Source organism: Amblyomma maculatum, chromosome 3 (assembly GCF_055883805.1).
Source record: "Amblyomma maculatum isolate TAMU_Amacu chromosome 3, ASM5588380v1, whole genome shotgun sequence".
NCBI classification, from domain to species: domain Eukaryota; kingdom Metazoa; phylum Arthropoda; class Arachnida; order Ixodida; family Ixodidae; genus Amblyomma; species Amblyomma maculatum.
In genome coordinates, this window is record NC_139346.1 from 171,481,516 (window position 1) to 171,501,689 (window position 20,174).

General features: G+C 44.0%; 1 protein-coding gene across 1 annotated transcript; it reads right to left on the reverse strand.

Annotated features, from left to right (window-relative positions):
• Window positions 1–1,722: 1,722 nt before the first annotated feature.
• Window positions 1,723–3,510, reverse strand: LOC146196926 (organic cation transporter protein-like). Its single transcript, XM_084597094.1, has one exon. The coding sequence runs from the start codon at window positions 3,508–3,510 to the stop codon at window positions 1,723–1,725; it is 1,788 nt and encodes a 595-aa protein (XP_084453220.1).
• Window positions 3,511–20,174: the final 16,664 nt, after the last annotated feature.

Below are 20,174 nucleotides of genomic sequence, written 5' to 3' on the forward strand. Positions count from 1 at the left end.
TAACATGCATGGTAGACTATACCCTCGGATATCACGTCAGCGGGGAAACTGTGCTGGCTGCAAATCGCTGTACACTCTCTAGAACAGGGAAACATGTGCGTAGCGATGCACATCACACACCTACATGCCTAGGTGGTAGAGTGTGTTTACGGCAGAATTGAAGAAAGCTTGCTCATACACATGTACTCAACGCGAGACACCCGAGCGACCGCGCGCGCCCAAAAGATGGCTTCTGGTGCCGAGAGTAGGAGCGCGCTAGCAACCTGCTTGCGATGGGAGAAAAAAAAACCTGGTCTATAGATTGCAGATGATGGCCCTATACACTTAAGCCTAGCAAGCTATTTCTCTTGGTTTGGGATGGTTTAACGTCCCAAAGCGACATCGGCTATGAGAGACTGCGTTGAAGGACCACAGGAATTTCGAGCACCAGGGATTCCTTAATGTGCAGCCATGTAGCACAGTTCATGGGCACCCCTTGCGTTTAGCCTCCATCGAAACGCAGGCATCGCATCCAAGGTCGAATCCGCGTCTTCGCAATCAGCAGTCTATAGCCCTCCCTAACCACTCATCCACCGAGACGGGGCAAATTAGGTAAGGTTTCAGCGCCATGGAGAAGTTCACATCACGACGGCGGAAGTCCTCAACTTGACTGAATTAGTTATGAAGCCCCTTCCTGTTATCTGTGGTGAACAGAGATGTTTTAAAGCATTTGGTTAGTGACGACGCCGTGATGTACTACGACGTCACAGGCCACGCAGGGTCATCTGAAATTCTTGAAGCGTGAATGGGGCACCGATTACTGATGTGGATGTAGCGTGACGAGCACAGGGCTCGATACCATGAAACACTTTTACCGCTGCATCTAGGTGGTGCTCATAGCGGTTATAGTTGCGGATAAAGTCAGCTATAGCTGGTAAAAGTTCCTTTAATACGCACTCGAAACCAGAGTTTTAATGTGATTTCCTTGCCGGCAGCCACAGCCTGAGAAGGGAATGCCATAAGCAACGGCGAATTGTTAGGAGTGGCTGCGTGTTGCACAGTCGAAGCACGCGAACAGAGGCACATAATTTATCCATCCTTTTCCGGTGTGACCAAACATAAAATAAAAACACGCTAGTATAATTTCCCTATGCCAAACTCCTGTTGCGAATAAATTGTACGAAAATAGATGATTGTCTCCTCTTTGACCCATTAGCTCCTGTATGCTATAAACAGTTACCGTGTCAAATATCCAATTTGTTTGCATAACTCGTAAGATTTGGACAGCTAAGCAAAATCCATATACCCCCCCCCCCCCCCCCCCCCCCCCCTGCCATAAGCTAAGCACGAGCACCACAGAAAAATTATTCGAAACATGCGTTTGTAGCATGTGCACCCCCCCCCCCCCCCCCCCCCCCAGTTGAGCTCACTACATAAAACAAGCTGGTACCCAAGAAAATGCAGTTCGCCCAATCAGAGTCAGGTAAATAAATTCTGATAATAATTGAAAGTCCGTTGACGCGATTACCATTAGTATGCGCACACCATTACGCGTGTCATGCAGTTACAAAGTTAATACATGCAGAAGTTGCTCCGAGGAAATTATATACAGTCTAAGCAGGTCTAGGCCCTGCATAATAACGAGCACAAAACATTAAACTAAGGGCAGTATACAAAGCCCGTCGATACAAGTCACGTCGAGGAAGCAGGCATGGCGTTTCGATTAGAATAACGGAGCATCAGCTAAGGGGAGTGGACGGCAGAGCCTTTCTTGCTTTGCTTTCGGTGATGTCGTTTGTGCATCGGCAACAAACTGCGTCGCATCAAGTCCATAAGGTCCTTGCGTTTATCCACCTCCGCCGTCACGACCACTCCGACACTAGTTTCCGGCAGGCGCATCACGACTCCAGTGGCAGCAAAGGCAGCCAAGGCAGCCACAGCGAAGCCCACATCTTCTCGGTGAGCGACTTTAAGTGATGACAAAAAGGTCGCGAGGACCGCTCCTATGCGACCACAGGTGTAAGCGCCGCAAAAGACGGCACTGCGGACGGGTGTGGGGAAGAGCTCGATGAGATACAGGAAGTTAACCGGAACCAGGACATTGGCCAATGACTTAGAGATAATCAAGATCCCATAGGAGACCTCAACGGGGCGAGCGTAGATGGAAATGGCGCAGAGCGAGGACAGACCACCCAGAAGCGCCGTCAGGCCAGTAAGGAGCTTGAGTCTTCCCATCGAGTTCAGGGCGATGTACATGGCCACGTAGCTCGGACCTAGGAGAACCGTTGACGTCAACCTGACCGCGGACTTTTGGAGGAAGGGCGTGCTAGTTGATATCAAGTAGTAGCCGAGCATTATAGCAAATGTCGAAAAGAATACACCACTTGCTCTTGTGCGAATAGGGCCGGACTCGATAACAACCTTGGGTGTCATCGGCGCGAACAGGATGATGCTCTCGCTTATATCGGAAATCATGGTATTTACCGTCTTCTGTGCATCGGCTTGTCGCAAACAATTAATTCTGGCTGCCGTCAGCATTACTGCTTCGGCCTCCTTCATCCGGCCTACGGACATGAGCCAAATCGGTGATTCGTGGATGACGAAATATGCCGACAGCAGCAAGAGCGTAGGCGACACGACAATCAGCCGCAGGAAAAACCAGTCGAGGTGCAGTGGCGTCAGTAGTAGAATGAATACGTTAGACGCCAGTGCACCCAGTGAGCAAGCGAAGCCAATGTAGAAGGTCCTGAATTCCAGTGGGATGACTTCGAACAGCAGTATGACGGAGATAAGGAATATCGTGCTGGAACAGGCCGAGCTGACGAACCTACTCGCTAAGTACAGCACAAAAGACTCCGAGACGCAGCCAGCGACCGTACTGAAGACAAGCGCCACTACTGCTACAACGATGACTGGCTTGCGACCAGATGTGTCGGCGAGGTAACCGGTGACCGGAACCAATAAGAGTGCGCCGCTCATGTAGACCGCGTCCGTCAGGGGCACAAGCCAGGTTCTGTGGCATACGAGGTCCCAGTAGCTGCGAACGGTTTTGTGCTCTTCCTTGTCATCATAGTCCCAGGAGTTGCAGCGCACTGTCGTGGAGTCGTTCGCGCGGCCGGGGTGCGCGTAGACCAAGCACCGGCTGTACCGACCAGCTTCGTTGACGGGTATTCCCGCGTTTTTCCAGAGGGCGACAGACAGGTCGGCGAAGCGCCCCGTGGGCTTGCACCAGTGGTCCACGGGATGAGCGATTAAGGCGAAGGCCTTGCTGTGGCACTGTAGAACCGCGAGAGCCACGATGCTGAAGGCAAAGATGAGCCTCTGAAAATTACCGTGGCCGCAGGCATTTGCGCCCTGCTGTAGCTGCTCGTTCTCCGCTTCGGCGGACCCGACTCTTGACAGGGTAGTGGTTCGAAGGGTGCCTGCGATTTCCGATTTGAACTTCCGCTCAGAGCTGCTCCTTTTTGGCGATTTAATTTTCTTCTTGGTGGTTTCAGGAAAGAACATGGCAAAACGGGGTGGCCCCTCCATCGGAACGCACTGCCGAGTGATTGTAGGAGAATCCTGCACACAGATCCTAAATCCCTGCGGCGTATTTCTTCTTCTTCTTCTTATGATGGTGATGATGACGCGTGTACTGATAACCACGCATAACGGTTGGCGACGAAATATTTCCCGACGAGTCTTATTACCACCACAAAAAGAAGCAATGAAATGAAAAAAAAAAAGTACAAATTAATTTTTATCTGGTTGTTATTTTGTAAGTGTCTTTAGGGTAGTCTGTATCAAGCATCAAGGGCAGGACTGATTGACAGATGGTCGAGGTCGTATTGGGAAGTATGATAATGAAAAATATTAGCTGGGGTTTCTTTCCGCTTCAGTATATTAAGACATGCGAAATGCATGAGTTTGCTTGGCGGTTTAGCATTGAGAAACTGGCACAGCAATTTCAGGGCGACAAATAATGCCGGTGGAAATTATTCCGCATGCCTTCAAGGCGCGGAATTAGAACGCCTATATGCGCGTTGCCATCAGGGGTAGCAGATATCCACATCACTGAAGCAGCAGGATGTGCATATCGGCCTTTCCGAGGTGGCCTAGGGTTAACACACTCGGCTACTAAAAAGGAGTACCGAGGTTTTAACCAAACCGCCCGCGGCTGCATATCGATGGAGGCTAAGGCGGCTTATGTTGCCGTATTCGTACCCTGCAGCCGATAAACGGTTTTGAACCATTATAATCCCAACCCGTATGTGTACGGATTGCATATGCAGTTTCCATTCCAATGCCCTCTTCCTCCTTCTTGCCGGCTATTATGAGCCTCACAAATTAGCCTCAATTTATGGCTGCATGGTGGTGCGCCAGTCACACCAACAAATTCTCTCTGTGTACTCACCTAAATTGCAGAGTTAACTCAGGCAAGCTTTGTTGTGTTTTGTTTATAAACACCGCTGCATTAGGATTGTTGCTTTTTATGCTTGTAAAAACTAGCGGTAATAAATATTTTGCGCCTATATTCACCACATCATGCATCTGTTTAATTTCGGCACATATATTATCACACATAAAGATAACTGGAGAAAAGGGATGATAGTTGGAGCACAAGTCCACTTCTTATAGTATATGGTGTTTATGGTCTCAAAAGCGGCATCGGCTATGCAGTACAATGCGGGAGGACAGGAATTCAAAATAGTTTATTTCACCCTGTAGTACGCACCTTTTAGCGTCTAGTGACGTGCATGGTCCAACTCTGAATGCAGTGGCAGAGTCGCCACAGATATATCTTTATTGAATTGGTAATGTGCACTGGAGGATATGTCTTATGACAGCGGCGAGGACTGGCATTCTCGCGATGACGCCCGTAGAAAGCCATGTTTCCTCTACTGCACTTTTTCAGAACCATGATATTTAAACACTCGAAGGAGGAACTAGTCGTACTTGAGGAGGAACCTTTTCTCCTACGCTAGTCCACAAGGTTCATTCTTGATCATGGAAAAGTGACCATGCCCATCCTTTCATAATAGGAAGGCTGGCGGCTCACGAGTATTTGTACATCTTTTCTTTGCCCAGAATTACCATAGCATTATAATGCCAGTAAAGCGAAACCGTTCAATCATAAACAATGTGCTGACCATATTACGACCATCTATAGCATGCAGACCTGAACGATAGTATCTATGTGCATGCATTATACCAGTGCTTAGGTTGTCTTTGAAACGTTCTGTCTAGTCCGAGTGCTATAAGAAACAAGTGCCTTCGTTGTGATGTCGGTCATTTCGAAACATAAATTTCTTTTAAACATGATGTAGTGGAGGACTCTGGAAATTCCGACTACCAATATTGAAATTTCGACCACGGGCACTTTCACTTTGCCTCCATTGAAAAGCGACCGTCGCGGCCGGGATCGAACCCTCTTCTTCGGGCTCAGTAGTGGAGCGCTCTAACAACTGAGTCAAGACTGGGCACAATAGAGTTTTGCTTATTCTTTTAACTTGAATAAATATTAACAGAGAATCCAGGGGGCTCTTACGGCTGGCGCAGCCAGAAGACGAGCATATTAAATTTAGAAACTCCTGATGTGTTTAAAAGCATCACGCATCCGTTTGAGCCAGAGTCATGGAATAAAAGGAAATGTTTACTTTAGTGCAGCTCAGGCAGATACTTAACAGCAAAAAGATGATACGTTTCGCTGTTTTTCGCGGAGACTCCTAACCGACGAATGGAAATACAAATCTGTATATGTATACTGCTGGCGGTCGTTTCTCTATTCCTGAAAGCAAACGGTAGCAGAAAGTCGAAGATCAAGTTTTGGTGACCGAGAACACATCTTTCTAACATCCTTCAGGCCACAGATCGCCAATTCGACTACATCTAACACCATCGAGAAAAATCAATACGCTACGCACAGCAGCAAATCAACGCGAGGCATGGACTCCTGTAACGGACGCCCGTCAGGGTCAGCTCCGACATCTTTAAAGGTTGTTGCTGTTGTGGCTGTAGGAAAAAGGAAAAGAAAATGCACAGGCCTGCTACTGGCTCTGTAGCTGAGCCACCTCCGCTGTCTCGTGCAGACAGAAGAGATTTTATTGATTTATTTATAGGAAGGGAAAGGCGCAGTAACTGTCTCACTTGTTTTCTGTGGACACCGCAACCGCACCGTAAGGGAAGGGAGGAAGGTGGGAGTGTAAGTGGAAAGAGAGAAAGAGGAGCCATAGTGGAGGGCTGCGGAGTAATTTCGACCACCTGGGGATCTTTAACGTGCGCTGACATCGCACAGCACACGGACGCCTCTTCGTTTCGCCTCCATCGAAACGCAGCCGCCGAGGTCGGGTTCGAACCCGGGCACTCCGGTACAGTAGTCGGGCGTCTTACCACTGCACCACCCCGGCGGGGCAGAGAGAAGAGAAAATAGAGAAGAAAGAATAGGAAGAGGGAGTGAAAGACGCATGCCGCAACAACAGCCGTCGTCCACCACCGAAACGGTGGCGGGTGTAATGACGACCTACAACAGATAAAAATTCGGTGGCAGGCTAGCCCCCGCCGCAAGCGCAGATGACCTGCCTGTCCTAACCCAATCAGGGGAGTACCAGGACTGTATCTCTAAAGATAGTACCAGGACTATCTTTAAAGGTACGGAACCCCATGTAATATCATGAGCGAGCGTGACATATAATGCGTCTTCTCTTTCCTTTAAACAAATTAGAAACATAACTGCTTTACTGCGTCTGCTTCTTTATGCAGTTTGGTGCGGCGTTCGAGGAAGCGACAAATGAAAGGTGCAGCACGGACGCCTGGATCGGACGCCCGCCGGGGTCAGCTAACGTATATGCACGAATCGCCCGGTGAAGTCGTCTGTCATGACCGGACGTATCGTCATGGCCGGATGTGATGTTATGATGACGCCAACTCCGGCTAATCGGTCATGGCTGACTACGCCGCAAGGTTATGATCTCACAATCTCGTTGTGTCCCGCGGAACCTCACGAAGAAGTTTGACACTTCTCGCAGACAAAAGCACGCTCGAACGGACGCTCATAACCTGTAAAGGCTATCCGATTAAAATTTGGAGTAGGGACGCAGCCCACGGCAGCATTCATTGGCAACAGAGAGCGCACCGCTTCGGTGGTGGACGACGCTGTTGAGACGCGCGTCTTTTCTCTCTTTTCTTTTTCTTCCTTGTCTATTTTCTCTTCTGTCCGCACGAGGCAGCGGAGGTGGCTCAGCTACAGAGCCAGTAGCAGGCCCGTGCATTTTCGTTTCCTTTTCCTACAACAACAACGTTAACGACAGGATTTAAGAACACTTTTCTATAGACACGTGCTCAACGCGCCATGAATGCGCGACCGGCATTCCCCGAGTCGGACGAGTCGATAGCAACCTGATGTCTAGAGTAGGAGCGCACAAGCTGCCTTCGTGTGAGGGTAAAATAACCAGGTCCATACACCAATTAGCGATTTACGTAGAGTTTACATACCCGGGTTCAATAAAGGCGGATGAGCTTCTCACTACAATCAATTCCAAATTCCCTAACACAGAGACAGTCGTCGCAGACTGTCTCAAACACTAGTCTGACCTTGATAGCCGCCTCCACCAGCATGAAGAGGCTATCACCCAAATTGATGCCTAATTCAATCGCCTGAATATTCACGTCTGTGTTCAGATCGAACACATCCTTAATTTGATCTACACCTTTCAGACGTCCCTGCAAACCATCACGGATTTTCTTCCCCCTCCCCCCCCAAAAACGCGATGGCTTGTCACAGCGCAATCAAATAAGTTGGCTTGAGGAGTCTCACAATGAGAGCATTTGGTTTTGTAATGGTCTGAGTGGATCAATCAATCAATCAATCAATCAATCAATCAATCAATCAATCAATCAATCAATCAATCAATCAATCAATCAATCAATCAATCAATCAATCAAATCAGATTTATTTTCCGACAAGGGTCGCCTGGGCTAAAAGCTGTACAAACAGCTTGACAGAGGCCCAGGAAACCGGTACACAACAGAGCAGGAGCAAACAGCAGATTCCAAAAGTTCGTTAACAATATAACCATGACATCAAAAGTATTATACAATGTATATCTCTGCAGCACGATATGAAAACATAAGGGTTAACACCCGACTCTTGCAAAAACTTCCAAAATCTTTTTGCACCCTCTATCGAAATGTACTTGCGTTTACCCTGGCCTTGTTACTGACGTTTTTAAAATTCATTTTCTAAACCACTTCCTGTTCATTTATGTCACTGCCTTTCTGCCTGAAAAAAAAAATATGTTTTCATAAAAGATCCCATCTCTCTCCGAACTAGCCGAGGATGAAAAAGAAAGTCCGAAAACCGACTACCCGGCAAATAACTAAACATTGATTTCAGCCTTAGTGAGAAAATTTAAGATTTTTTATGCAAGGTAAGCAACACCTCAGGCCGTAGGCCACATTTTTGGCTGCTTACGAAGTCCAAGGTTCTGCGTGGAACGTTTCGACTTGTCTATATTTAAATTTGAAAGAATGCTGGGAGTTAAGCGACATGTGGATTGTTAAGCCCATGTCAGTGGTGTCTCGTAGAAAATTTGTACCTCAACCTTTCCTTGGAGAAAAGCATTGGAAGGTGCAAGAAAGCGCGTGAGGGGGAGCCGAGAAGAGGCATGCATTAAAAGCAGTCTGGGAGCCTATGTGTAGCGCCGCCACCTGGATAAGCAGCCGCTTAAGGCGCGCGATTCATTTATGCTTTATGTACTGTAGTATATTCCGCGCAGTCAGTTGTGCAATTAAAACGGAGTTACATTTCACCGTGAAGTTGCGCGGGTCTCGTTGTGATTGTTGCTATAGATAGTACAGTGAAAGCTCCATTATTCGAACCTCTATAATTCGAATTTTCGGTTAATTCGAAATACACTAGCTGGTCCGGCCAAGCTTCATAGAGACCTGTGCACAAAAAAGCCCGTTAATTCGAACGCGAGTTAGTTCCGTAACGGATAATTCGAACTACGCGCCGCTGGGTTTCGCAGGCAAGGCGCTCAGCAAGTGGCAAAAAAAAAAAAAAAAAAAAAGAACACCGCCCCTTCCAAAGGAGCAGCATATTCAGAAGTTGCGCACGTCTACTAGGGTGACAGATGAAACCAGGTAAAACCAGCAGCTAAATACTCGTTAATTCTAGTCCTGCTAGTAATTCGGAAATATGGATAAGCAGTGTCGGCGCGGTCCCAGCCAACGCTTGATAGGCTGTGACTTCGCGCTAATTCTTTTTTTTTTTTTTTTGCGAGAGTCGTCCATTCTTTCACCCAACGGTCCTCAATGAGAGCACACTGTCAGCCGTGATCATGAAGTCCGCTTCTAGCATTGTTGGCGCTTCAAAAGGCATTTGCTTCTATCGCACCTCCCAATAATTGAGTTGCAGTAGAAAGCGCTTGCCCCAATCACTCATGGCATGATAAAGCGAACGTACTGAAAACGTGGCTTGCACAACAGAACAAGCACTGGCTCTCTTCCAAGTTCACTTCCCTCCTTGCTAGAGTCAACGTCAAAAGGTAAACACATCGTAATATTATTGCTGCGCAGCATCTCGGCGCACCGCCAGGAAATTCGTTGTTGAGCATGACAGGGCGCAAAACGAGGGGCACGCTAACGACTGACACCCTTTTTTCCAAATTCTTAGGCAAATTACGGGGGTGAGGGGGTTCATTATGCGAGTCTTGAGTGGGTTCGTTACGCGAGTGAATACCGATATTTACCGTAATGCAAATGGTTCTAGTCCCTTTTTTCAAGGCCATTCAATAGTTCGAACATTGAATTATTTGAAATTTTTTTCCCGGTCCAGTGAAGTTTGAATTACCGAGATTTTACTGTATTAGGTAGAATTGCAAATGGCGCACCCCCCCCCCCCCCCCCCAACCCCTTCTTTCCATGTCAAACATAAAGCAGTAAAAAGGATGCTTTTCTGCATAAACAGTATGTTTGTGGCGGTGCACGCTTTACAGAATGAATGAATGAATGAATGAAGTCTATTTGAATGAAGGAATGGCTCTCGGCCGCTGTTTGGGTTATTAATTAGGGGGTTAGGAAGGATGGGAGGGTGGCTTCTTCTTCACGGTTCTTCAAGCTGTTTCTCGTTGCCTGCCATGCTGCCTGTCTGCGCGCTGTAAGTCGAACTCTCTCACACCACTCGAAGCAGGCCGCTCTCATTGCCATAGGTGGCAATGGGATGTTGTAGTGCGCTGCTTGATAGAATGTGATCAGCTACGGTGGGCAAGCCATCGTTTGGAATATGTGTAATTTTGTATCTTCCTTTTGAAAACGATGCGCATTGCCATATAAGATGTTTTAGGTCTGCTGTGACTGTTCCTAAAAGTGGGTGCAGATGTTGTGTTTGAGTGTTGAGTGTCTGCCGAGAAACCACTTGTCAAGTATGTATAGTGTGTAGGCTGTGTTTATTATTACTTTGTTTAGAAGTATCTCTTGTGGTCGAATGAACCCTTTCGTGTTGCCAAACACCGGCGTTGATGTTGCTTCATATAACCAAAGCCTGCTGTCGTGTTTTATTTTGGTGCGTACATATTGCATCATTGCTCGGCCAGGGGAATCTTCAGTGAGCATTTTTTTGGTAGGGATTTAAGTCTATCGGGTTAGGCATGGAGTTGGGGTGTGGGGAGTTGTACCTGCCAGCAAGCCCACCCGCTAATACATGGCGTGTGATTTTGAATAGTACAGTTCTAGAAGAAAAAGGAGCGAAATGTGAAGAACAAAAAATAATAAAATACAGGGAATCTGTTTTGGGGCTTTTCATTCAATCCTGCCTCATGTTTATCTTATAAACAGCAAACGACCACATTTTACGGTCCTCCCTTACTGTCCTATTACCTTCGTGCCAACCAATCATAAGTGGAAGGGTGCTTTACTGCATAAACAGTTCGTTTGTGGCGGTGCATAATTTACAGGAGAAAGTTAAGGCATGTGATTTTAAATATTCAACAGCAGCAACAGGAGCTATTTTAAAGCCCTACCTCATTTTTTATCCAATAAAGAACAAACGTCCACGTTGTTCGGTCAGTTGTGACAGTGTAATAGGCATCGTCAGCAAGAATTCTGTCTGGGCGGTAATGTTCAAAAAGGAAGGTCGCGCCTCGTACAATGAAACTATAAATAGGCCATGCATATAATGCAAAGGCAGTCTTTCACCAGCATCAAGGATAACGTTTTCCTTTAAATTAAGAGTACAAAAACTTGTTTGATGCGATTTTTGTGTCGGGAGAGAAATCCTCAATTCCCTCAGCATATTTCACGAACCTAAATTGGACCTGAGCTGGCATCATCACAAGGCCGTATACCACCAAACAGCTAGATGTTCATAGAGCAAGAGAAAGTACTTAAAACATCGTTTGACCCCGAATTACCATATCCTGAGTGTTGAAAGACTGAAATGTTTTGATTTGGATCTCGGATAGTTACGTACAATGTTTTGCAGATGAAATAGTTAGACAGCTTGGTAAATAAGTTTAGAGCGTGAGTGCCTTGTTTGGTGCAGCCGAGATCACGTGATCGCCTCCATATTCCACACATTCCATTCTCAGCTTTTCGAGATTGGCACTGATTACGGACGGGGACTACGACACTATTTGCCCCAATTGCGACTGTGCAGTAACGGCCACATTGGCACTCACCCTTTGGGGATGTAGGGGAAGACCATCCCCTCGTACCTTAATGCCAGCTCCCTCCGTGGAAAGCTGGGACCAGCTTCTTACGTGCTCAGACAAGAAGACGCAGCTGGCGCTTGTCTCGTGGGCCCAGAGCGTTGCCCCCACCCCGGGGCCCCGCCAGGCCAACATGCCTTAATGATTACACTCTTTTGGCAATAAAAGCTGTTTCTCTCTCTCTCTCTCTCTCTCTCTCTCTCTCTCTCTCTCTCTCTATCTATCTATCTATCTATCTATCTATCTATCTATCTATCTATCTATCTATCTATCTATCTATCTATCTATCTATCTATCTATCTATCTATCTATCTATCTATCTATCTATCTATCTATCTATCTATCTATCTATCTATCTATCTATCTATCTATCTATCTATCTATCTATCTATCTATCTATCTATCTATCTATCTATCTATCTATCTATCTATCTATCTATCTATCTATCTATCTATCTATCTATCTATCTATCTATCTATCTATCTATCTATCTATCTATCTATCTATCTATCTATCTATCTATCTATCTATCTATCTATCTATCTATCTATCTATCTATCTATCTATCTATCTATCTATCTATCTATCTATCTATCTATCTATCTATCTATCTATCTATCTATCTATCTATCTATCTATCTATCTATCTATCTATCTATCTATCTATCTATCTATCTATCTATCTATCTATCTATCTATCTATCTATCTATCTATCTATCTATCTATCTATCTATCTATCTATCTATCTATCTATCTATCTATCTATCTATCTATCTATCTATCTATCTATCTATCTATCTATCTATCTATCTATCTATCTATCTATCTATCTATCTATCTATCTATCTATCTATCTATCTATCTATCTATCTATCTATCTATCTATCTATCTATCTATCTATCTATCTATCTATCTATCTATCTATCTATCTATCTATCTATCTATCTATCTATCTATCTATCTATCTATCTATCTATCTATCTATCTATCTATCTATCTATCTATCTATCTATCTATCTATCTATCTATCTATCTATCTATCTATCTATCTATCTATCTATCTATCTATCTATCTATCTATCTATCTATCTATCTATCTATCTATCTATCTATCTATCTATCTATCTATCTATCTATCTATCTATCTATCTATCTATCTATCTATCTATCTATCTATCTATCTATCTATCTATCTATCTATCTATCTATCTATCTATCTATCTATCTATCTATCTATCTATCTATCTATCTATCTATCTATCTATCTATCTATCTATCTATCTATCTATCTATCTATCTATCTATCTATCTATCTATCTATCTATCTATCTATCTATCTATCTATCTATCTATCTATCTATCTATCTATCTATCTATCTATCTATCTATCTATCTATCTATCTATCTATCTATCTATCTATCTATCTATCTATCTATCTATCTATCTATCTATCTATCTATCTATCTATCTATCTATCTATCTATCTATCTATCTATCTATCTCTCCATATAAAACAAGATGACCAACTACACAGAAATAAAATGAGTACGTGAGCTGGCAGAACAAGGCACTACTAAACAGCACTGGCGACAAGAAGACATGGTGGTGTCGACATTCCATGTTGACGGCATCAGCAACAAACAAGCCCTGCAGTTTGGTCGGAAAGTGAAATAATTTATGAACTCAGTGCTTATTACATTCCGCAAGCGGACAACAAACACGCATAAATCAGTACACGTCTTAGGTAAAGAAGAGTGGTTAGCCTAGTGATAATTTCTTGAAGGGTTGTAGCGCTGAAACCGAGTACGTACAGAAAAATAGGCAGTACAAGCGCATCCTGTCTCTCTGTCTGTGTGCTGTATGCTTTAGCGCTAGATTCATTCATTTAAACAATGGTTAGCATATAAATGAAATGGTTGTGTTTTGAGAGAATCTAAGAGAGAGAGATTTCAATTTCAATTTCAATTTCTTATTTTTTAAAATCAATGCATCCTGGAAATGAGCCAAGGGCTAAAAGCTGTCTCGTCAGCTTGACTAGGTCCATGACCCCCTGTACAAGGCAGTCGTGGTATTATACAGCATATCAAATACCCGAAAATTATTATATAGACATAGACATGTTAAAAAATAGTTTGGAATATCGGTACTAGATAAGTAAAAAATACACATCACTGTATCAACTAAGCAAGGAAGTAAATAGAATAATATAAAAACAAAAACAGATACATACATGTTGAAAGAAAAACCCTTAGAAATCAAGCACATATCAAAAGCAATACATCTGCTCATTCAGTTCTTTTCCAGAAAAATACATTTGCAATTCTTTAACGCCATAACTAGACACACATTTATGCTTATTCAGAATAAATACCAGGTTATGCTGCAATGACTGATGTTAGTAGTTGTTTCGAACCTTAGTAGGAACCGTACTTCATCACTGCGTCTGGATAGTGTGCCATGTCTTCTTCTTTTTAAAGATGCTAGATTCGTCAAAAGATTTTGAAAAGCTGAACAGGAAAAGTAGAAGGAGCGGAGAAGACGATGCGGCTACAAATATTCAGCTCGAATTATATTGTAGCTTATGAAGGCACTTCGCGTGGGAGAGAGGTATTCTAAGTTAGCAATATGTCGCACGATCCTCTTTTGAGGCACAAGTATCTTTACCATGTTTCTTTTTGTAGTCGTAGCCCAGACTAGGCTAAAGTAGTTAATATGTGAAGCAAACAGTGCATAGTAAATTTGGATTTTGGCTTGTGTTGGAAGAAGTTGTCGCCAACGAGATAAGGCTCCCGTTACTGTGGCTAGATTATTTACCAACCTCCTCTAAATGTTTATCCCAAGTTAAATTGGCAGAAAACGTGATCCCAAGAACTTTATGTTCATTCGCTATTTGAACTTCTTGGTCTTGAATATCTGGCAGCAAGGCTTGCTTGTACTATTTTACTTTTAGCTCTGAATGTGACTATTTTCGTCTTCTTAGGATTTTTACTATTACAGTTCAAATTCGACCAGAGATACAATTTTTCAGGTATCTGATTGCATTTGAGAATTAACTCATCAACGTTAGGACCTGAAATTAATATGCTTCTGTCATCTGCATATATGACGAATTTTATGGTTAGATCAATGTTCACAATACATTAATGTATACATTAAAAAGCAAAGGCCCTAACACGCTGCCTTGAGGAACTCCGTTTGGCGCTAATAAAAAAAGACAATTGCTCGCCATCTACGTACACTGATTGCTTTCTGTTGTTTAAATAAGACGTTGTTAGAGCTAGGGGTGTGCCGCGGATTCCACATCGGGAAAGCTTGTAAGTTAGTATATTATGGTTGAGACAGTCAAACGCCTTACTGAAACCGATAACCAAGCCTATAGTAAAAAGATTATCTTCAATATTTTGCAAAATGATTTCATTAAGGGTTAGTAAGGCAGTTTCTGTTGATCGGCCTTTACGGAATCCAAATTGTTCGTCACATATATTCTTAGCTACAAATAATTTAGATATCCGAGAGAAAATAACCTTTTTTTCTACTATTCGACATCGCCTTTAACCGTAAACGAGGCACTTTGTAGATATTTAGTATCAAGTCTGCTTCACGTTAAGCAAAATCCAGACAATGAATGGTTTTCGTGTAATCATTCTCAACAATAATCGCCTAAGTGGAAACAAGCACGTTTACAAGGTCAAGCTACGAGGTTTGCCACAAGCGCAATCTTACCGAAGCTTTTCACAGATATTTGTAACTGATATGGAGCAAGTGATGCGTTTATTACTGGGGAACATAAAGCGTAAATAAAGGGGTTGGGGAGGATGTGGAGGGCATTTGCAGAGGCAGTGACTCTGTACACAGGGCCTTTCTTCTACTCCTTCCTATCTTTCTTGCCAGAGAATTAAGTAGACAGTAGGCTGTGAATATCTTTGAGCTAGCTTATTCTCCTCCAGCCAGCCTGCAAGGTGCATTCATAATGCCGTGACTTGCTTTTCAGAATATTGCAACTGCATATGTAGCCACTACGAGGAAAACATTTCAATTTTCAGCGGAGTTTCTTTTCTAGCGTTATTTAAGCAAAATACAGGCCACGAGATTTGCGCACCGATTCCAATGTAGGAGGCCGTGGTCGAACTCCACCCTCCACGAGTTTTGTTTCATTGAATTTGATCAGCTATGTTCGAGACTTCACTAAAAGCTGGGAACCTACAGGAATGGAGGAGCAGAACACCTTTATGAGCTTGGCTTTGTACGTGTTAATGTTTGTACTTCTGGCAAGGGAATAAATGTGGAACAATAAATGAAACAATAAAGAGAACATTACGACTGATTTTTTATTTTTTTTTTTTTACAATACTTAGAGTTGCGCATTGCATTATATGCCCGACGCTGTCCACTATTTTAGGTTTTTCGTTGGTACCCTTGTATCCCCACATTTTGTAAATAACTCCGACCGTTATGCGGCGTTTGCTCTCGTACTAAAGCGCAGACGCACGAAGGGGAAATGAAATTTCAAGCTGATAGTCTACCACGAAGCTTCGCCATGGTCACTGGATATCGCAGCAATTTTCTATTTTCTTTACCTTTTATTATTTTTATTGCCGCCTTATCATACTGTACTTCCCACAAAAAATAACGAAAAGAAGTTGTCTAGCCTCTTGAAAAAAGACTCGTTGCGCCACGTAGCGGCATGTTCCGGAATTAAATTCAGGCATAGAATCTCGTCCATCGTCACAAGCTATATACATTAAAGTTAACGCCATACAAAATTCTACAAACACCCGAAATCAGAAAACGTGACTACACAGCACATGCGAAAAAAAAATTAACCCCGTGTTGCCGGAACGTAACTCATGGGCAGATGCCGATCGTACGGATAGTAAGATGCGCTCGTATTACCTGTATTCAAACCAATCGATTTTCACCATCTCTTGATGACGCTGACATTCTTCGCATTCCGTGCTACGAATAAGTTTAGCATGGTTTCGGATAGGTTTTTTTTTTCTTTCGTTGCAAGTCAACACTGGATATGCACACGACAGTACACGCATCTCAAGAAGTTGTTGTGTCACGAAGGCCTCTGCGCACAACTTCGTGTAAATCGCTCAGAAAAGGCGAACAAGTAGCAATAGCAGTAGAACTAGAGCAGTTTGGATTTGCCGTAATTGAGCGCCGGCGAAATATTTTCAACCTTCACTAAGAAACTCTGTTTTGCTAGTATAAGTCTGTAGCGACTACTGGACAGGATTGGTAATCTCGCAGTGAATACGCCCACCTGCTCAGACCTGAGAGCAGCGAAAATTGCTGCATATGTCACCATCTCTGTGAACTACAGTGAAATAACAAGTGGAACAATTGGGATCCTTTTATTCTGGCCACTCAATATTTGTACGTACATGTTGTGCGTAGTCTATCGCTACTTCTTTATGAACAACACCAGAAAACGTTAAGCACAAGGCACCCAAATGCATATAGTTCAGGCAATAGTCGCCTAATATAGGGTACTTGAATACAAGATTTTGCACGCGGCGGCCTGCAATGCGCCAATGTAAAACTTGAGATACAACGTGTACGGTCTGGGAATAGTGTTCAATACTTTTACGCACAGTATATTTCATGTCTCTAAGCACAATCCGTGCCAGTTCCAGTGCCAGTGTTCGTTCTGCGTCGTTGGCACTGCGCGTTGATGCACCGCGCCACATATCGGCTTGCGCCGCAGATTGCATTTGTTTCTTGCAGAACTCAGCGACATAGATAAAAAAAAAAAGGGTTAACGAGTTGAAGCGCACGCGAGATGTGCGCGCTCGGGTTTAGGAAGAGTAAAAGCAGAAATGTGAGAATGAAAGGTAGTCCGGGCGATCAGGTAGCAAAAAAAAAAAAGAATAAATAAACGCAGCACACTAGTGAGGCAGCGCTTGTGCAGCGTCAAAATTCGGTGCTGTCAAAGGCTTCCATGTAATAAACTGTGGAGTTGGCCAATAGAGCGGCACTCCAGGGGATGAGGCGGGAACCGTAGATGTTCACGGATATGATGGAGCTGGCCACGGAGATCACCTTGGCTAGCATGCCTATCATCGCCTGCGAGGAAAGAAGAAAACGAGAGAGAAACAATAACTAAATAAAAATTAAATAAAAATCTCGTACGTTTTTTTTGGCCTCACTGACTGTTGGCTTCTTTCCTTCATGTATCTCTACGAGCCCCTCATTTCCCCTTAAATTTTCTGCTTAATAACTTGCGAGGATCTCGGTTCTGACAGTCATGGAAGCTATAGGCAGCGTAAGAGGGTTCTAGGACAGCTTTCGACACCCCTCTTGAGCCCGTTACACGTGAAGCTGGCGGTAACACAGGACGTTTGACGTTGACCGCTATGGATGAGAATGGCGCTGGTGAACACTCTCAAGGTTCGTTTACAGGCAACGTTAAGACCCTAAAAAGTAGCAGGTTAGACAGCCGTCGACGTAGCTCAGTTGGTAAGACGCGATACTCGGAGGTCGTGGGTTCGGTTCTTACCATCGGCTCGTTGTTTTTTCTTTTACTTTGTATTCAAATATCATTCACATTAAACTGATTACATTACTGATTGAAGTCAATACCAAAGTAAAAATTAAGAAAAAGGTTATATCCCCAACGCTTTCATTAGCCTCGCCGACTGTTATTTCAAACACACACACACACACACACACACACACACACACACACACACACACACACACACACACACACACACACACACACACACACACACACACACACACACACACACACACACACACACACACACACACACACACACACACACACACACACACACACACACACACACACACACACACACACACACACACACACACACACATATATATATATATATATATATATATATATATATATAGAGAGAGAGAGAGAGAGAGAGAGAGAGAGAGGAAATGAGGGGCTCGTTATGATACAAGAAAGGAAAGCACAGGAGATTTTGCTTAAAATTATATGTTATTAACGTGAGTTAGTGCTGTAATCGTTTTAGGGAGAAAGATAATTAAATCTAAAGCGCAAAGTAGACGGAAAAACAACGCACAGATGGTGGGAACCGAACCAAAGACATCCGACTATCGCGTCCGGTGGTCAGGAGTCCGGGCTTCTTTCCTTCGTATATGTCCTAGGGGCCATGAGGGTATCGGAAATAAATATTTTTACGTGGTAGGAACGTTCACAGGTAGTTCCAGCACAGCACTGCACATGCCTCGGGCGTACTGGACGTCAAAGCACAGACCGCTGCCAAGAATTCGGGCTTGACATGGCGCCAGCGCGCCGGTACAAGCCGCGATCACCAGCTGGACGAGCTTGACCTAGCCGTAATAAACGATCTCTCCCAACAGTAATGATGGGCCTTTGGTGCACTAATATTGTGCTGCTCATGCATGAACAAGGGCGGCTGCAGTGTGGCTATAGCCACAGCGAAAGCGATAATTCGTTTTGCTGGTAGTAGGCATATGGACCTGTGGCTCACGCCACATGCCAGCCCAGTGCATGCTGGTGAACAGCACTGGTTAAAAGATAAATCGTCAAAGACGGTGAAAGAAAAAAAAAAGGCGCCCGGATATTTTTGATTGTGCTTCAGAGAAGCAACGCTCGGCCAGGAGCATGCATTTGCGCGGTCACGCGAGAGGACACGAACATCTTTCTCTACCTAACACAGGAGTAATCATGCGAGTGAAAGAGGTTGTTCTGAACAGCCTTCGGCGTGGGCGAGGCTGCGTTGTATCGCTCGGAATGCTAAATCATGTCATAGGAAAGGTCACGAGAGGACATTTAAGTTAGTTCTTGTGTTTAGCTCTCGACAATTAATCTTCACTTTGGCCCTAACAGCGCTACAGAGGGTCCTAAATGGCGCGGTATGATGTCGGTGGGGGGGGGGGGGGGGGGGGGGGCAGCATGCGGATGAGCTTCAGCCACTTAATTAGGGCTTGAAAACATGAAGATTCAGCGGCTTTATTTATTGACCGTTTTCGCTCATAAAAATCAAGCCCCATAATACTATGAACAAATAATAAACCCCTTATTCTTTTAGATCTGCTAGATAAGTGATTTCGCCTGAAGCGTATTGCACGCCTATTTAAACAAAATATAACCTTTCAGGAGTATACCCACTATCTACGAGTAAAAAGTGCTTCAAAATCATAAATATAGAAAGCGTCTACCTATATATAACCTATCCTTGTGCCGAAAAGATAGGAATATCGCTATCTGAATAGAAGACGCTTCACGCGGTCAACTCATAAACATTGCTACCGCTACAGTCAGGATTTAATAAAGAATGCATTGCTCCAAGCTCTCAACAGTCAAGTAAGATGCTTAGAACGTTCTAAAATTGTGAAGGGGAAAACCTAGTTATACGTTTCATTAAATGTTTCCGATTTTTTATTCACACTTTGTGAAATAAAGCTCTCTAAGTGCACACTTCTACCCCCTGAAGCAGTTGCTTGGATCATAGAACTAGATGTTATAGAACATG